The 16,215-nt window shown below is 36.6% G+C and overlaps 5 protein-coding genes across 5 annotated transcripts; 1 reads left to right on the plus strand and 4 right to left on the minus strand.

The window, feature by feature from the left end:
* The first annotated feature begins 885 nt into the window (after positions 1-885).
* Positions 886-3,146, plus strand: LOC104707514 (putative transferase At4g12130, mitochondrial). The gene is made up of 6 exons (XM_010423885.3): positions 886-1,489; positions 1,798-2,024; positions 2,111-2,209; positions 2,303-2,461; positions 2,562-2,822; positions 2,910-3,146. The coding sequence occupies exons 1-5, from the start codon at positions 1,035-1,037 to the stop codon at positions 2,777-2,779; spliced, it is 1,158 nt and encodes a 385-aa protein (XP_010422187.1). The 5' UTR covers positions 886-1,034; the 3' UTR covers positions 2,780-2,822; positions 2,910-3,146.
* A 2,479-nt stretch (positions 3,147-5,625) lies between these two features.
* LOC104707515 (uncharacterized) lies at positions 5,626-6,246 on the minus strand. The gene has a single exon (XM_010423886.2). It carries the CDS (start codon positions 6,244-6,246, stop codon positions 5,626-5,628), a length of 621 nt encoding a protein of 206 aa, XP_010422188.2.
* A 544-nt stretch (positions 6,247-6,790) lies between these two features.
* Positions 6,791-7,417, minus strand: LOC104709688 (uncharacterized). Its single transcript, XM_010426259.2, has one exon. It carries the CDS (start codon positions 7,415-7,417, stop codon positions 6,791-6,793), a length of 627 nt encoding a protein of 208 aa, XP_010424561.2.
* Positions 7,418-8,262: 845 nt separating this feature from the next.
* LOC104709689 (uncharacterized) lies at positions 8,263-8,937 on the minus strand. Its single transcript, XM_010426260.1, has one exon. It carries the CDS (start codon positions 8,935-8,937, stop codon positions 8,263-8,265), a length of 675 nt encoding a protein of 224 aa, XP_010424562.1.
* Positions 8,938-10,839: 1,902 nt separating this feature from the next.
* Positions 10,840-12,261, minus strand: LOC104709690 (uncharacterized). The gene is made up of 2 exons (XM_019228781.2): positions 12,174-12,261; positions 10,840-10,964 (listed from the first exon to the last, which is right to left on the minus strand). Exons 1-2 carry the CDS (start codon positions 12,259-12,261, stop codon positions 10,840-10,842), a joined length of 213 nt encoding a protein of 70 aa, XP_019084326.2.
* Between the last annotated feature and the right edge of the window lie 3,954 nt (positions 12,262-16,215).

Below are 16,215 nucleotides of genomic sequence, written 5' to 3' on the forward strand. Positions count from 1 at the left end.
CTTTGCCGTATCTTGTAGAATTCATATTTTTGGATATCTTTTCTTAGTTCTGAGGCGAAATCCGTACACCCCTCAGACTCACAAAACTAGAACATATTATATGATATTGTCTCAATAGCCACTCGAACCACGATCTCTAGGTTTTTACCAAAAATATACTCTTTCTTCACCACGATCTCTAGTGGGAGTTTGTGTCATTTGCATATTTGTTATAAAGAATTAGAGGTTATTTTCCTATATTAATGATCTACCTTTGAGATTTTTTTTCCCTTTATAAATATTTTTATTTCGAAAACATATATGGCTTTTTCATTCTCGAAGTCCAAACAGTGTTCAAACGAATAAAATGGAAAAAAACATTTATATAACTGGATTTAACAGAAAATGTCTTAGAATTGGAATAGAAAATAATAACCATTAAACAAAAAACGAAATCTTTTCTATTCCAAATAATAATATTACATCTGTTATATAATTTAGTAATTGTAATGGAGTTGGTCTCTGGTTCAAGTAATACGTAAATGTGTGTTTTTCCGAATTTTACATATGTACTTTAGCCTAGTCATTGTCTCACACAGGACGTTTTGCATAAGCGTTACTAAACAACCGCAACGGAAGCTATGTAGGCTTATTATGGCAATGTGGTTAGTATCACGCTAAAAAGACTCGCTTTTATACCAGATTTAAATTAATTTAACCCCCAAAACTCTTAAACATTCGTGCTTGATGTAAAAAAGTTTGTTCGGAATAAAATGTACAAAACTATTTTGGGTTACTTAAGAGGGCTTTATATAATTCAAAATAGGCCAGATTTGAAGGCCCATATATTATTATCCATTTTTACTTCCTAGATAACCGCACAACTCCCCTACTTTTGTTACACGTGTCAAAAACCAAAGACCGTTTCCATAAACACGTGTTCGATCACGTGGCTTTGTTCCAAAGCTTCCTTCTACGACAATGGTTTAACAGAACTAACCACAGAGACACCAAGATACACGAAGAACAAAACTAACGGAGCCGTTTCACTAAAGATGATGTTTCGATTCATTCTCCGCCGCGAAATCTCGAAATCCACCGCGATTTATCGCCGGAATCTACACAGCGGTCTAGAAGATGCCGGTCCGATGGCATCTCGGCTTAAATCACGTTCCGTTGTCCGGTTTAGCGGACCGGATACGGTTAAGTTTCTTCAGGGTTTGTTAACCAACGATGTACGGAGGTTCGGTGAATCGTCCGGCGAGAAAAGCTCGGCGGTTCCTACGCCGAACATGGCTTCCGTTACGACTCCGCCGATGTACGCTGCGCTTTTAACTCCTCAAGGAAGGTTCCTGTACGATTTTTTCTTGTATAGCCCTTCGAGACCTGAGGAGAAGCTTGATCGGACTGGTTCTGGACCCGGGTCTGATTCGGGTCGTGATGGGTCCGTTGAGTTGTTTGCTGATGTTGATGTTGATGTCCTCGATGAATTGCTTGAAACACTCAAAAAGTAAGTTTTTTTTTTTCACGTAGAATTTGAAAAATTAGGTCTTTTTGGATCCCAATCTTAGCAATGTCCTTGGAATTTAGGGTTTATTGAATGCCTAGGATTGGGTTTAGAGGACATCTCTATTTGTTTTTGCTGGAATGAGTAAAAAGCTGAGATTTTTAGGAGATATGATCCCTTTCTTGTTAATGTTGGTTCTGATTTGTGTGTTCCCAATTTTAGCAATGTCAATGGACTTGTGGATGATTATAATATAATGCTTAGGATTGTATTGGATTAGTTCTGATTTGTGTGTTTTTGAATGTTCATAGGTATAGGTTGAGGTCCAAAGTGGATATTGAAAACGTTGCAGAGGAATTTTCATGTTGGCAGCGTTACGGTAGGGGTCTTACTGGATCTTCATCTGTTGGTTGGGGAGGTGGTGTTGATCGTGCTGGTGAGTCTACAGCTAGTGGTAATAAGTATGGATGGGAATGGTATAAGGATCCGAGGTTGGAGTGTCTTGGTTACAGAAGCATCTTTCCTTCTGATGCAACTCGTGAGTTTTCTCAAATCGAATAGAAGCTGTTTTAGTTCTTAAGCTTCTTCCAATATGTTCACCAACTCTTTTTGTTTGTTTTATAGCGCCTTTAGTTGAGGCAGATAAAGAAACTGATGAAAGCAATTACCTTTTGTGGAGATTAGAGCATGGAGTTGCTGAAGGATCAGCTGAAATCCCCAAAGGTATGATCTGTTTCTTATCTCTTTTTTTTCAACTCATTGATCTCTCTTCTTCTTCTCTGTGTGTTTATAATATGTTTTCTGTGGCTTTTACAGGCGAAGCAATACCGCTTGAATATAATTTTGTTGGTCTTAATGCGATAAGTTTTGACAAAGGCTGCTATGTTGGTCAAGAGCTTATAGCTCGTACTCATCACCGAGGTGTCATCCGCAAACGGTTAATCCCTTTACGATTCATCGATAGCAATGGAAAAGGTAAATCTGAAGTTCCGTATAAGAAGTTGAATTGTTTTGCATCTTATGATCAAGAAACCAAGTTGCGGTCTTAAAACGGAATCTCCGTATAAAACTGCAGAGTTAAATCAGAAAATAGCAGCTGGAGCTGAAGTAGTTGAGTCGGGAACCGGGAAGAAAATGGGAACGGTATCTACAGCTTTGGGTAGCCGGGGAATGGGTGTAATGAGGGTAGAAGAAGCCTTTAAACCATCAGCTGAATTAACAGTAAAGGACTCAGATGATGTGAAGGTCGAGGCAATCAGACCAACATGGTGGCCAGCTGAGTGGTTCCAATAGAATCAATCAGGAGTTGCTGCAGCGTAGTAGTAACTACTTAAAGGTACAATTTTTTTTGTGATTTTACTTGATAAAATTGAAGAATCGAATGATCCTTCTGAGTAAATGTAAGTTTGTTTCTTTTTGTCAGATTATTTTTTTGCAGTTTAAAACAAATAAAGTTGAATACTTTCCGACGAGGTATTCTTGATCGGGAAGGTGTCTTTGTTTATTGTTATGGCGGCAACAAGTTCGTAGCTTTCATTGTTTTCCACTGTGTTAACTTAATAAAGGTTGAAACTTTCCGGCAACTTTAGCCGCGGGATAATTTTGTACTAATTAGTACAAGTTTTGTTTGTGTCCTCTTAATCAAATTTCAAGTTATTGAGTTTTTTTTTGTAGATAAAACTTGGTAAATGATAAACTCCTAAATAGCTGAATTAAATCAAAATTTCAACTTTGGTTCTGATTTATGGTATGATTTTGTTCAAATAAGCTTGGTTCAATTCCGGTTAAGTTTTGGTTCACGTGTTTGTCTATTCCTGTGGCATTGCTGTAATTTATTTACAATCGAAAACAGAGTCGTCGTTAGTTTTCCAGCAGAGACGACGGCTCTGGCTGATACGGAATCCGCCGTACTCTTTTCCGTTTGTTTCCTTGTAACGACGTTAAATTCTCCATATATAAGAGACCAGTGTACGTTGTAGCTCCTTTTAGTAAAAACTCTTAGGGTTTTAGAATTGTAAAAACTCTTAGGGGTTTAGAATTCTCCGTGCACACAAGGTGTTCGACGAATTGACTCTGTGAGATAGAAACTAAGAAAAGATTCTCATCAACATGTCTTTTGAGATGTTCGAAGAACTAAAGCTTAATAGCAGAGGTTACTAGACTATATGGAAGATTAGAATCCTTGCTCATCTTGGTATTCATGGATTGAAGGAAGCATTAAAGATTGAGGAAGAGGATGGAAACAAGTATGTTAAAATAGATGAAGATGAGAAGCTTTCTACGAAGTTGAGTCCAGGTCTTGAAGAGAAGAACAGAAAGGCAAGGAGCATGATCATCCTTAGCGTTGGAGATAAGGCTTTGCGAAAGATTATGAAGGAAGAAACAGCTTCTGGTATGTTAAAAGTTCTTGACAACTACTATATGACTAGTTCTTTAGCAAGAAGGTTTTACTTGAGACAGAAGTTGCATTGTTTTAGGATGAATGAAACCAAGTCTGTTATGGACAACGTTGATGAGTTTCAGAGGTTGATTGATGAACTACGTAATGCTAAAGTAGAGATGTCTGATGAAGACCAGGCTATATTTTTGTTGATATCTTTGCCAGAGCAATTTGATGAGGTTAGAGATATGTTTACGTATGATAGAACAAGCTTAACGTTAGAGGAAGTCATTGATGCTGCACTGTCCAAAGAGATGGAGCTAGGTGGAAGTTATAGAGGGTATAAAAACAAGTTTAGAGAGAAGTCAAGAACAAGGATTCAAGTAGAAAAGTTTGATGGGAGAGGTGATTACATTTTATGGAAGACAAGGATCCTTGCTCATTTTGAGATTCTTGATTTGATGGAAGCTTTAAAGATTGAGGAAGATGGAAACAAATCTGCTGGAACTGATGAAGGTAAGAGCCATTGTGTAGCTTTGAGTCTAGTAGATCTAGAAGAGAAGAAGAGAAAGGCAAGGAGCATGATAATTCAGAGCTTAGGAAATCAGGATCTGAGAAAGAAAATTATGAAGGAGGACTCAGCTGCTGGTATGATTCAAATTCTAGACAGACTCTATATTACTACATCTTCGACTAGCAGGACTTACCTACGATTTAAGCTGTTTAGTTTTAAGATGAACGAAAGCCTTTCTGTTGAGGAAAACATTGATGAGTTTGAGAGGTTAATTGATGATCTAAGTAATGCTGAGGTTTCTATATCTGATGAAGACCAAGCTATACGTTTGTTGGTTTCTTTACCAAAGCGATTTGATAATATTAAAGACGTGATAACATATGGTGGTAGAACAAGCCTTACACTTGATGATGTGATTTGTGCTGTACTGTCCAAAGAGTTGGACTTTGGTTCCCTTTACAAAGAGTGTAAAAGCTCTGCAGAAAGACCTCATGTGAGAGGCAGGTCTGTTAGTGGAGATCGAAATGCTGGTGATAGAGATAGGTCAAATTCCAAAGGAACGAGAGGGGTTTGCTGGATTTGTGGAGAAGATGGCCATTACAAAAACCAGTGTCCATCTAAGGAACATACTTACGAAAAAGGAGAAGCATCTGGTAAAAGAAAGAATAGCCGAGCATACTAGGAACCTTTCTACGCCATTGTCTCTCTTCCTAACTTTGATTGGTGACTAGCACAAATATACTAATTTTTTGGCTATAATTATTTGTTTCGCAGTGTTTTAAGTGGAGACAGATGAGGAAAAACATGGAAACAACTACCTTCTATGGAGATTGGAGCGTAGTAATCACACGATTACGATAAACCAATCTCTTAAAAGTTTTACTGTGATTACGATAAACCAATCTTAACAGTATTACTTAAGAGTGTTTTAATTTCAGCAACAGCTTGATGTGAAAGATTTGGATATTAGTTGAGACTTTAATTACGAGTTGCATGTAAACATAAGTGATGATTTTATTAAAATTTCAAACCTCCCCTTGAACTGATTTAAGAACCTAAAAACAAAACAAAACTGAATTCACTTTTCTTGTTGCATGCAGATCGTGTAACACAAAATTAGAATTTTCCAACTTCGATTAGAAACATTTAAAACAAAATAACACAAAATTATTAAAATAGAGTGTGCCTGTGACACAAGTTATGCAATGAAGTAGATGAAACCCTAATTTTATTCCTCTATTCCAATCACTGATCAAAGAGCACAATTCGACACAAAGGGCTAGTGTTTTTGCGCTTGAGCCACTCGAAGAGACAGCTACTGTGGAAAACATGGGAACAACCCATGCGAGTGAGTATTCTCGAACTGGAGACTAGACTCTTGAGACAGACGGAACAAGACTCTGTTTCCATGTTCAAACACTTCAGTTCATCTGCTTCAATCCCCCCTTGTAGAACCATCCTCCTCAATACGTTTAATGATCTCTCGGCTTCCGACTCCCGCTGGTAAGTAACTGTGACGAGCACGGTCAATTCAATGTCATTGTCCCCAAAACCTGAGTTGATAGCAGTCGTTGAGATCTTTTGGACTAAGCGATCGCACAACCAATGTTCTTCGCTATGGACTAGATTTTGGAGTGATGATTGGATGTCGTGGTGACTAAAACTAGGAAGACTGAAATTTGTGGAATGATATGAATATGGCTCTAACGTTTGGGTTTGATCGCCTGTGGTTAGGTTTACACGGATCTCATTGTTTATGGTATTGATGCTGAATCGGTGGGCTGAGTTTGTATATTCTTCTGAGGGAGAGAGTCTTATCCCTTGGACCTGAATGTCCACTACGGGTTCGGGAATGGGACCATTCATGTTTGAAACAGGATTATCAAAAGAGAGATTCACAAAACAGAAGAGGACTTAGTCGGGTCGCAAGCCGTAATGGGAGCAATTAAGAAAAAAGAGAAGTTGTGAAGCTTTAGGGTATCTCGTAGTAAGAGATATATATAAGCGTATTCGAGAGGGTCATAAGTGGGATCAGATTCTAATTTCCTTTTAGTTTTGTGTCACCAAGAAAGTTTCCTTTTCTTTTTTTTTAGGTCGGTGTCAACATCTCTATGTGAGTGTCAATATTTCCTAATCATAATTGGACTAGACTAGCAAAAGCTTTACTAATTTGTAGCTCTACACAACGAATATCAGAATTTTGAAAAACCAATCTTAACAATTTTACTTATATAGAGTTTAATAATAGCTATGTATATGTAGCTTATGATATTACAAACTGATGTTAAAACCCTAAAAAGAATAATACATTCAATTTCATACACTTTTAGAGCGTGTGACACAAAATTAGAATCTCTAATTACTACGATTGGAAACCTTAATAACAAAATTACATTAAAAAAAAAAATCCCTAAAAACTAAAGCGAGCGTAGAGCACAGTTCGACACAACGAACAAGTGTTTTTACGCTTGAGCCACTCCAAGAGACAGTGATTGTGGAAGACATGGGAACAACTCATGCGTGTGACTTCGATAGGTTTCGAACCGGAGACTAGACTCTCGAGACAGATGGAACAAGGCTCTGTTTCCATGTTCAAACTCATCAATTCCTCTGCTTTCATCATCCCTAGTCGAACCACCATCCCCAATAATCCGTCGTCGTTATGAACACGGACGGTATTCTTGTAAGTAAGCGTGAAATTCATGGTCAGGGTAAAGCCGTTGTGGCCAAAACCTAACTTGATAGCAAGATCTGAGATATCTGAGGCCAAGGCATTGCAGAAACAAAGCTGAGGAGGGTAGCTAACGAATCTATCGTGGAGAAGCCTCCGGATGTAGTGGGGACTACAACTACGGAGATTGATATCGACGAGAAAAGGTCGTAACATCGGAATGGACCATCTGGTTCTGTTGCCTGTCGTTGGGTTTACGGAGATCACTTCGTGTATGGTGTCGATGTTGATGAGGACTGAGTTTTGTTGTGATGGATAGAGTTTGCTGGATCGAAATTTCAGTTCGGGAACAATGGGACCATTCATGTTTTGAAACGAAAATAGAAACCCCCAGAAGATATTTAGAAGAGATTCACAAACAGAAGAAGAAGTCGCAATTAATCGTAATGAGAGCAATGCAAGTTGAGAGAGAAGAGAATTGTGAAGCTAGGGTTACGTAGTGAAGATATATATATAAGGTAACCTTTTCCTTTGGTTGATCCGATCAATTTTGATGTCGGCCACGTTTAATTAGTTCATGTAGGTATTTTAAACAAATAGATGAGTTCATAAACTTCATGTGGTATTAGGCATGGACCCTTTAGTAAACTTTCGATGTTTCAAGATTATTTGATTTAGGCTAATTTAAATTATATATATAGGGAAAAATGCCAAAAAAAACCCGAAGTTATTTTTATTTGGAAGTTTAATACCAATGGTTTCACATCAAGCAGTGTTTTAAGTGGAGACAGATGAGAAAAAACATGAAAACAACTACCTTTTATGGAGATTGGAGCGTAGTAATTACGATAAGCCAATCTTAGCAGTTTTACTGTGATTACGATAAACCTATCTTAACAGTATTACTTGAGTGTTTTAATTTCAGCAACAGCTTGGTGTGAAAGATATTAGTTGAGACTTAACGAGTTGCATGTAAACATAAGTGATGATTTAATTAAAATTTCAAACCTCCCCTTGAACTGATTTAATAACCTAAAAACAAAACAAAACTGAATTTACTTTTCTTGTTGCACTGGGCACAGTTCGTGTGACACAAAATTATAATTTTCCAACTTCGATTAGAAACATTTAAAAACTGAATAACAAAAAATTATTAATATAGAGTGTGCGTGTGACACAAGTTATGCAATGAAGTAGATGAAACCCTGATTTCATTCCTCTGTTCCAATCACCGATAGTAGAGCAGAGTCCGACACATCGTAGAGCACAGTCCGACACAAAGGGCAAGTGTTTTTGCGTAAGAGCCACTCCACGAGACAGCTATCATGGAAAACATGGGAACAACTCATGCGACTGGGTATTTTCGAACTGGAGCCTAGACTCTGGAGACAGATGGAACATGACTCTGTTTCCATGTTCAAACTCTTCAGTTCATCTGCTTCAATCCTCCCTTGTAGAACCACCCTCCTCAATACATCTAATAATGTCTCGGCGGGAACGGGAATAACCTCGACGTACTCTCGCCGGTAAGTAACTGTGACGTGCACGGTCAATTCAATGTCATTCTCCCCAAAACCTGAATTGATAGCAGTCGTTGAGATCTTTGGGACTAAGCGATCGCACAACCAATGTTCTTCGCTATGGAGTATATTTTGGAGTTTTGATTGGATGTCGTGGTGACTAAAACTAGGAAGACTGAAATTGGTGGAATAATATGTAAATGACTCTGACGTTTGGGTTTGATCGCCTGTGGTTAGGTTTACACGGATCTCCTTGTTTATGGTATTGATGATGAATCGGCGTGAGTTTGTAAATTCTTCTGATGGAGAGAGTCTTGTCACTTGGACCTGAATGTCCACTACGGGTTCGGGAATGGGACCATTCATGTTTAAAATAGGATTTATCAAAATAGAGATTCACAAAACAGAAGAGGATCGGACTTAGTCGGGTCGCAAATCGTAATGAGAGTAAATTGAGAAAGAAAGAGAAGTTGTGAAGCTTTAGGGTATCTCGTAGTACGAGAGATATATATAGGCGTGTCCGAGGGTCATGGATCAGATTCTAATTTCCTTATAGTTTTGTGTCACCAAGAAGTTTCCTTTTCTTTTTTTTAGGTCGCTGTCAATATTTCCTAATCATAATTGGAGACTAGCAAAAGCTTTACTAATTTGTAGCTCTACACTACGAATATCACAATTTTGAAAAACCAATCTTAACAATTTTACTTAGAGAGTTTAATAATAGCTATGTATATATGTAGCTTATGATATTATGACAAACTGATGTTAAAACCTAAAAAGAACACATTCAATTTCATACACTTTTAGAGCGTGTGACACAAAATTAGAATCTCTAATTACTACGATTGGAAACCCTAATAACAAAATTACATTAAAAAAAAATCCCTAAAAAATAATAATCCTTTGTGCAATAATCTCTGACCCAAGTTGTGCAATAATCCTTTGTTCCAATCAACGATCGTAGAGCACAGTCCGACACAATGGACAAGTATTTTTACGCTTAAGCCACTCCAAGAGACATTCATTGTGGAAGACATGGTGTGACTTCGATAGGTTTCGAACCGGAGACTAGACTCTCGAGACAGATGGAACAGGGATCTGTTTCCATGTTCAAACTCATCAAATCCTCTGCTTTCATTTTCCTTGAGTTGATGGATCGAAATGTCAATTCGGGAACAATGGGACCATTCATGTTTTGAAAACGAAAACAGAAACTCTCTGAAAAAATTTAGAAGAGATTCACACACAGATAAGAAGAAGTCGTAAAACGTAATGAGAGCTAGTTGAGACTTGAGAGAGAAGATAATTGTGAAGCTTAAGGGTTACGTAGTGAAGATATATAACGTCATATAGTTCTTATTTCCTTTTAATTGATTTCATCGATATTGTTTTTTGTTCCTATTACCTATTAAGACGACTAGGACTCAAAGATTTTTTTTGTTTTCTTGGGTGCAAATTAGGACCTAATTTTTATAATTTAAAGAACTCATTCACACCTCTTTGTCACCTCTTCTTTTTGATTCATTCTTTTCCAGTGTTCTTACACTAATTTTGATGTATGCTTCATGTAGATGAGTTCATGAACTTGATGTAGTATTTATTCAAATATAAATAGTTTTCCAACTCATCACATTCCCAAATTCTCTACAAATCTAACTTCAAGTCGGAACATTTAGAATCACAAGGCTGGTCATATCATTGTGAGAATTGTGTCATGGAGATTAAAAGTGGCTGCAGAAGAACTGTAATGAAAGCTTAATTAAGATATGAAACTCTGTATATTTTCTCCAAGGATCTCTGAACAAATATATGATCACATTGAAGAAGGTGCATAAAGTATTTCGAAAAAAACCCACTCTTAAGAGTTGTACTCAGAGAGTTTATTGTGAATGGTTTTGGTTATTGGTCAAGACGTTACGAGTTGCATGTGAACGCACAAAACCAACAACGTTTGGAGTTTTGTGTGATTAGAAGTAATGATGTTACTAAAAGATTTCAGACCTCTTCGATCCTTAAATTGATTTGAAACCCTTACAAAACACAAATTACATTCTATTCCTTGCAGTAGGCACAGAAAGTGTGACACCAAATTAGAATTTCTAACTTGGATTTGAAACTTTAATAACTAAATTACTTGAATTTCTAACTTGGATTTGAAACTTTAATAACTAAATTACATGAAATTCCCCTAAAAATAGAGCGTGTGACCCAAGTTTTGCAATCAGTATATGAAACCCTAGTTTCTATCCATTGTTCCAATCATCGAGCCTAGAGCACAGTCCGACACAACGGACAAGTGTGTTTACGCTTGAGCCACTCAAAGAGACAGAAACCGTGAAATACATGGGAACAAGTCATGCGTGTCATGAAGTCGCAAGGTTTCGGACAGGAGAGATTTGTGGAGAAAGATCCCACATTGGAAGATGTAATGAGACTTATTTAATATATAAAGGGTTAGGGCCAATCCACTCATTGTCAATTGGTTTTGAGTTGGAAGCCCATAGTAAAACCTGAATTTAACATGGTAGTAGAGCATACTTTCGTTGGCTCAAATAGAATCCGGTTTTGTTGCGAGAGACCTCAATGCCCAAAAAATATTTCAAAGTGCCTAGATCTTTCATCTTAAAACATGAGGAAAGATAGGATTTGAATGATGCTAAAGCCTGATCGTTGCTGCTAGTAAGTATCATGTCGTCAACGTAGATAAGGAAGCGTATCTGGATACCATCACGATCAAAAGTAAACAGAGAGTAGTCAGCATGTGTTTGCTTGAAACCGTAGTCCCGAAGTCCCTGTGATAGTTGGCAAACCATCATCTTGATGCTTGCTTGAGACCGTAGATAGACTTTCGCAAGCGACAAACCTTCGTTTCATCCTTTGGATAGAAACCAGGTGGAGGTTTCATATAGACTTCTTCAGTAAGGTCACCGTGAAGAAAAGCGTTGAACGTCCATTTGATAAACAGGCCAAGCATTCCCAGTAGCCACTTTCAAAAATAGACGCATCGTTCCCATCTTTGCCACTGGTGCAAAAGTGTCACCATAATCTTCTCCCTCAATATGCTTATTACCAAGTGCGACCAAGCGAGCCTTGTAACGCTCAATGTGTAATGGGATTTGATCTCATATCAATGAGATAATTGATCCCATATCAATCCACTTAAATGATAATTGATCTCAGTTGTAATTATTTAGGAAACTAGATATGTTCATACCACTATATAACTTTTGTACTCGTGATTAATAAGATACAAGAGAAAACCTTCTTCCTTTTATCGATCTGTTCATGGTATCAGAGCCTACACACGCTGGCCCGTTAATTAATCCGGCTCGGAAAGAGGCCTGATCACCCCATTAATTGATGGTCCAAAGGAAAGCCCAATTCTATTGAGATAGCTAAATAAAGAGCATTATCTCGAGGGGGCGTGATGGATCCTGTCAAGATTAACGGCTAGAATAACCATTATCTTGAGGGGGCGTGTGGAGAAAGATCCCACATTGGAAGATGTAATGGGACTTATTTTAATATATAAATGATTATGGCCAATCCACTCATTGCCAATTGGTTTTGAGTTGGAAGCCCATAGTAAAACCCGAATTTAACAAGATTCTCAAGACAGATGGAACACGACTCTGTTTCCATGTTCAAATTCTTCAACACCTCTGCTTTTATCTTTCCTAGTAGAATCATCCTCAATGATCTCTCGTAGTTCATGACACAGCCATTGCGTCCAAAACCTAAGTTGATTTCAGCCGTTGAGATCTCTGACACAACAATTGGTAGCTAGCGAATCGACAATGGAGAAGAGATTCACATACGGAAAGAAGACTTCGTGATGGTAATGAGAGCAAAGTCTGAGAGAAGAGAATTAATTGTGACGCTTTAGGGTTACCTCTAGGAAGAGATATATATATATATATATATAAGCGTGTCCAACGGTCATATATTTTAGGGTTTTCTCACCAAAAAAAGTTTCCTTTTCACTCAGAAATTTCCTTTTTTTTTGGTTTGGAATTTTCGGTCGACTTATTGAAGCCAACGTTAATTCCAGGTGAATAGGTTTTCACGGATTGAATTTATGTTCAGCTTCTTTGTGTCGATGAGATGTATAAATTTTTTTTAGCTATATGTGTATGAAAGAATTATGAATCGTTCAATTTTATGATAATATATTTGATTGCCCAATAGCTATATTCTCTCACAAAGGTTGAAAGACGTCTTTTTTTTTTTTGGGTAAATCAAACTTTCATTAATTGTAAAGAGTAAATTACAAAGACATTATACAGAGTTAATAGAATACAATTATTACATACACATATGTATGTATCATAAAGTGAGAAAAATATAGCAGAAGAGAGATTGACGATGCTTTCCGAAGAGTAGCCTTACTCGCTAACCGATCATAAAATCGATTATTGTCCAACTTCATATTTGATTTCTCTCTGTTACGGTTAGCATGCAGCATCCTTTGGCTGAACTTTCTTTTTGCAAACCGTACATGTAAACCCGATGTGTCCAAACATAACTCTGAAATATAGACATATTGGTACCAATGCTTCCGTACCAAAGTCTTTTTATATATCTTGACTCTGTAATTTTCTTCACAATACTTACAAATAGCATCAATGTAGTAGTAATCTAGACCGTAATATCCTTTGAGAAAAGCTTGTGGCTAAATTTTAGCAAATCTCCAAAACTCACAAGGGAGAACCATAGTCCTTTGGTAGATCCCACACTTCGGCCAACAGTATCATCACCAACATCCAAAGATCGAAGGATTTGAATAGTTATAGTCACAGCTTTTTGACTCTCTGAATGTAATATCAATACCACGAGAGAAAACCATGTTGTTTCCATCTCTTGTACAACTTCGGCCAACAAATTAACATAAGCATCAACATCATATACATAATTAACTTCTTGTAACCTGATGATGAGAAAATGTTCCCATCTAAACAATGTTGATGCGTTCTTCAAACTGCAAATTTGACCAATAACCATGTATAGTCGCTTATAATTGATCAAAACCATATTTGACTTCGAAATGCCAATACAACCATAGCCAAATTGATGTAGCCATATATCCATCACCCAAATGATAGTATCAACAACATTCACTCCCGGATCCCATATCCTACTTTGATCTTTGTTTCTAAGATTGAAGAAGTACAATTTAGATCGAAGGATTCTATAAGGTTGAAGAAACCTTATATTGGGTATGAAACGACGACCATCAATCGGAGATGGAAGGAAACTGACACAACTACTCTTGGGCCGGGGCTTGAATAAGGTCAGAAATACACTCTCCCAAAAGGAGAGAATGAAGATGCAAGTTTGAGTAGAACTCCAACCGCGACAGAGACAAAACGAGGCAATCCTTTCCCGACTCAGATACGGAACTCCTAATGAGTTTTGGGTGTAATGAAACACCACACAAGCCGGCGATGGTGACAGTACGGATCCGATAACACAAACAAACGTTATTGGAATCAGATCTTTCCTCACCATCATTACAAAGGAGCAAACGGTGGGGATTTTGAATCCTGGATTTGCCAAAGTAATTATCAAAAGCTATACAGAAAAAAAGAATGAAAGACTAGAATTAAGAGAAAAGGGCCGACCGACGCCAGAGTAACCGGCGCCGGCCGGAAAAACTGTGAAAGCCGGTGAGTTCTTGTTGAACCGTTTTTTTGGAGATATCGCCCAGAGAGAAACCGTTTCTTTGGTCAAGCTTTTAGAGAAAACCCATCTGTATTATTTTGCGAAAAAGTTGAACACCTCTCTTCGTATCTCATTTTCAAAATGCCGAGACATCTATTCACCTTAGCTTCTTTATTCACTTCTCATTCAATGTGATTTTGGTGTTAAACTTTTACTACTTTGATGTGTTATGTCAAATTTGAACATATTGTTTTGGTGGTATTTGTAAGTGCTAACTTCTAAAAGTTAAAAAGAAAATAGAAATCTGATTTTCTTTTCTAAAAGATGTTAATGTAATTAAAAGGGATGGTTAAAAGGCCTGTCAACAATAATAAAAAGTTATAGCTAGCCAAAGTAGTACAAAACTTTTCCATATGTTTGTAGACGCAGAAGCTGAAGGTTTTTTAGGCCATTTTCAAACATTAACCAAAATGGACATCTCAAATTTGGTTTGTTAATGACTAAAAAAATTGTAATGGATCTATTACAGAAGATTAGTGGGACCTCTTTGAAAAGAAATGGACACAAAATTACAAACCATTTCAAAATGAATTTGGCCAAATTAATTAATTATTTTCGTTTAGTTTCTTCCAATAGATCATGCAAAAATGACGTAGAAATGTATATTCTTGATGTACTATTGATATTGGGGGCGTCAAAATTTCATCATCCAGATACGTCCAAATGAAAAGATCCAGTAAATGATTTAATTTGGATATATTAATACGAGATAGGAGAATCGAAGTCCAGAAACAATAAGTTGTCCATATATATTCGAACATAGATATTTTAGCATTGTCGAAGAATTCTAAACAACAACAAAAATTCGTAACAATTACTTATATTTTTATCTCTATTCTTAATTCTAACTATAGAATCAGAATATAATTAGATCGAATATCTCCAATACATAATGATGTTATACGAAAAATAAATCTAACCAAAATCCGTGTGTACGTATTCCTTTGAATTTTATTAATTTTTTAAGAGATTTTTTATTATTATTTTGTTCTTTTAACTTTTTGTAAAGACTTTTTCTTAATCTAGAAGTTTGAGTCAACGTGAAAAATGGCCATGAAAAATGAAGATGAAAACTTCCAAAAATCTCTTGTTCTAAGAAAACCTGCTCGAATGGGGATAATGACTCCAAATTTTTTGATGCTTTTTTTAATGGTATATCTTCAAAGCTCTTCATTCCCTCACCATCAGTCAAGTACAATCACTGGATCGACTTAACCAGACTATCATTGTAAGATCTTCCAACTTCTGTTCAGGAACAGACAGGTGAAGAAAAGATGGAGAAAAAAACTGTTTTTTAATCGATTACTCCATCCTTTCAAATAAGTCAGATCTTTATTTTGGAGAAATATTTCGATTTTCTCGTGCGCAATCAAGTTTTCGATGAGGTTCCTTTCTCCTTCAATGTGATTTACAATAAATTTGGTGTTAAACTTTTATTATTTTGATATGTGTGATGTAAAATTTAAAGATATTGTTTTCCTGGTATTTGTAGATGGTAACTTTTAAAAGTAAAAAAAAAAAAAAAATTCATTTTCTTTTCCAGAATATGTTACTGTGTAATTAGTAGGATGGTTAAAGAGATCTTGTTAATAATTATAAAAAGGTTATAGCTAGCCAAAGTAGTACATAATTTTCTTTTATGTCTCTAAACACATAAGCTGAATTTTTCTATAGACCACTTTCTAAATAACCAACATTGACATCTCAAATTTGGTTTGTTTATGACAAAAAAAAAAAAAAATAGTGACGTGTATATTGTGAGAGAGTAGTTGTACCTCTTTGAAAAAAATTGACGCAAAATTACAAATCGTTTCAAATAAGTTTGGCGTAAACATTTCCATTTAGCTCGAAATGTAAATTGTTTTATGTACTTTTGACATTGGTGGTGTTAGAATCTCATCATCCGGATACGTCCAAATGAAA

This window comes from Camelina sativa, chromosome 8, assembly GCF_030686135.1.
Source record: "Camelina sativa cultivar CO46 ecotype springtype chromosome 8, ASM3068613v1".
NCBI classification, from domain to species: Eukaryota; Viridiplantae; Streptophyta; class Magnoliopsida; order Brassicales; family Brassicaceae; genus Camelina; species Camelina sativa.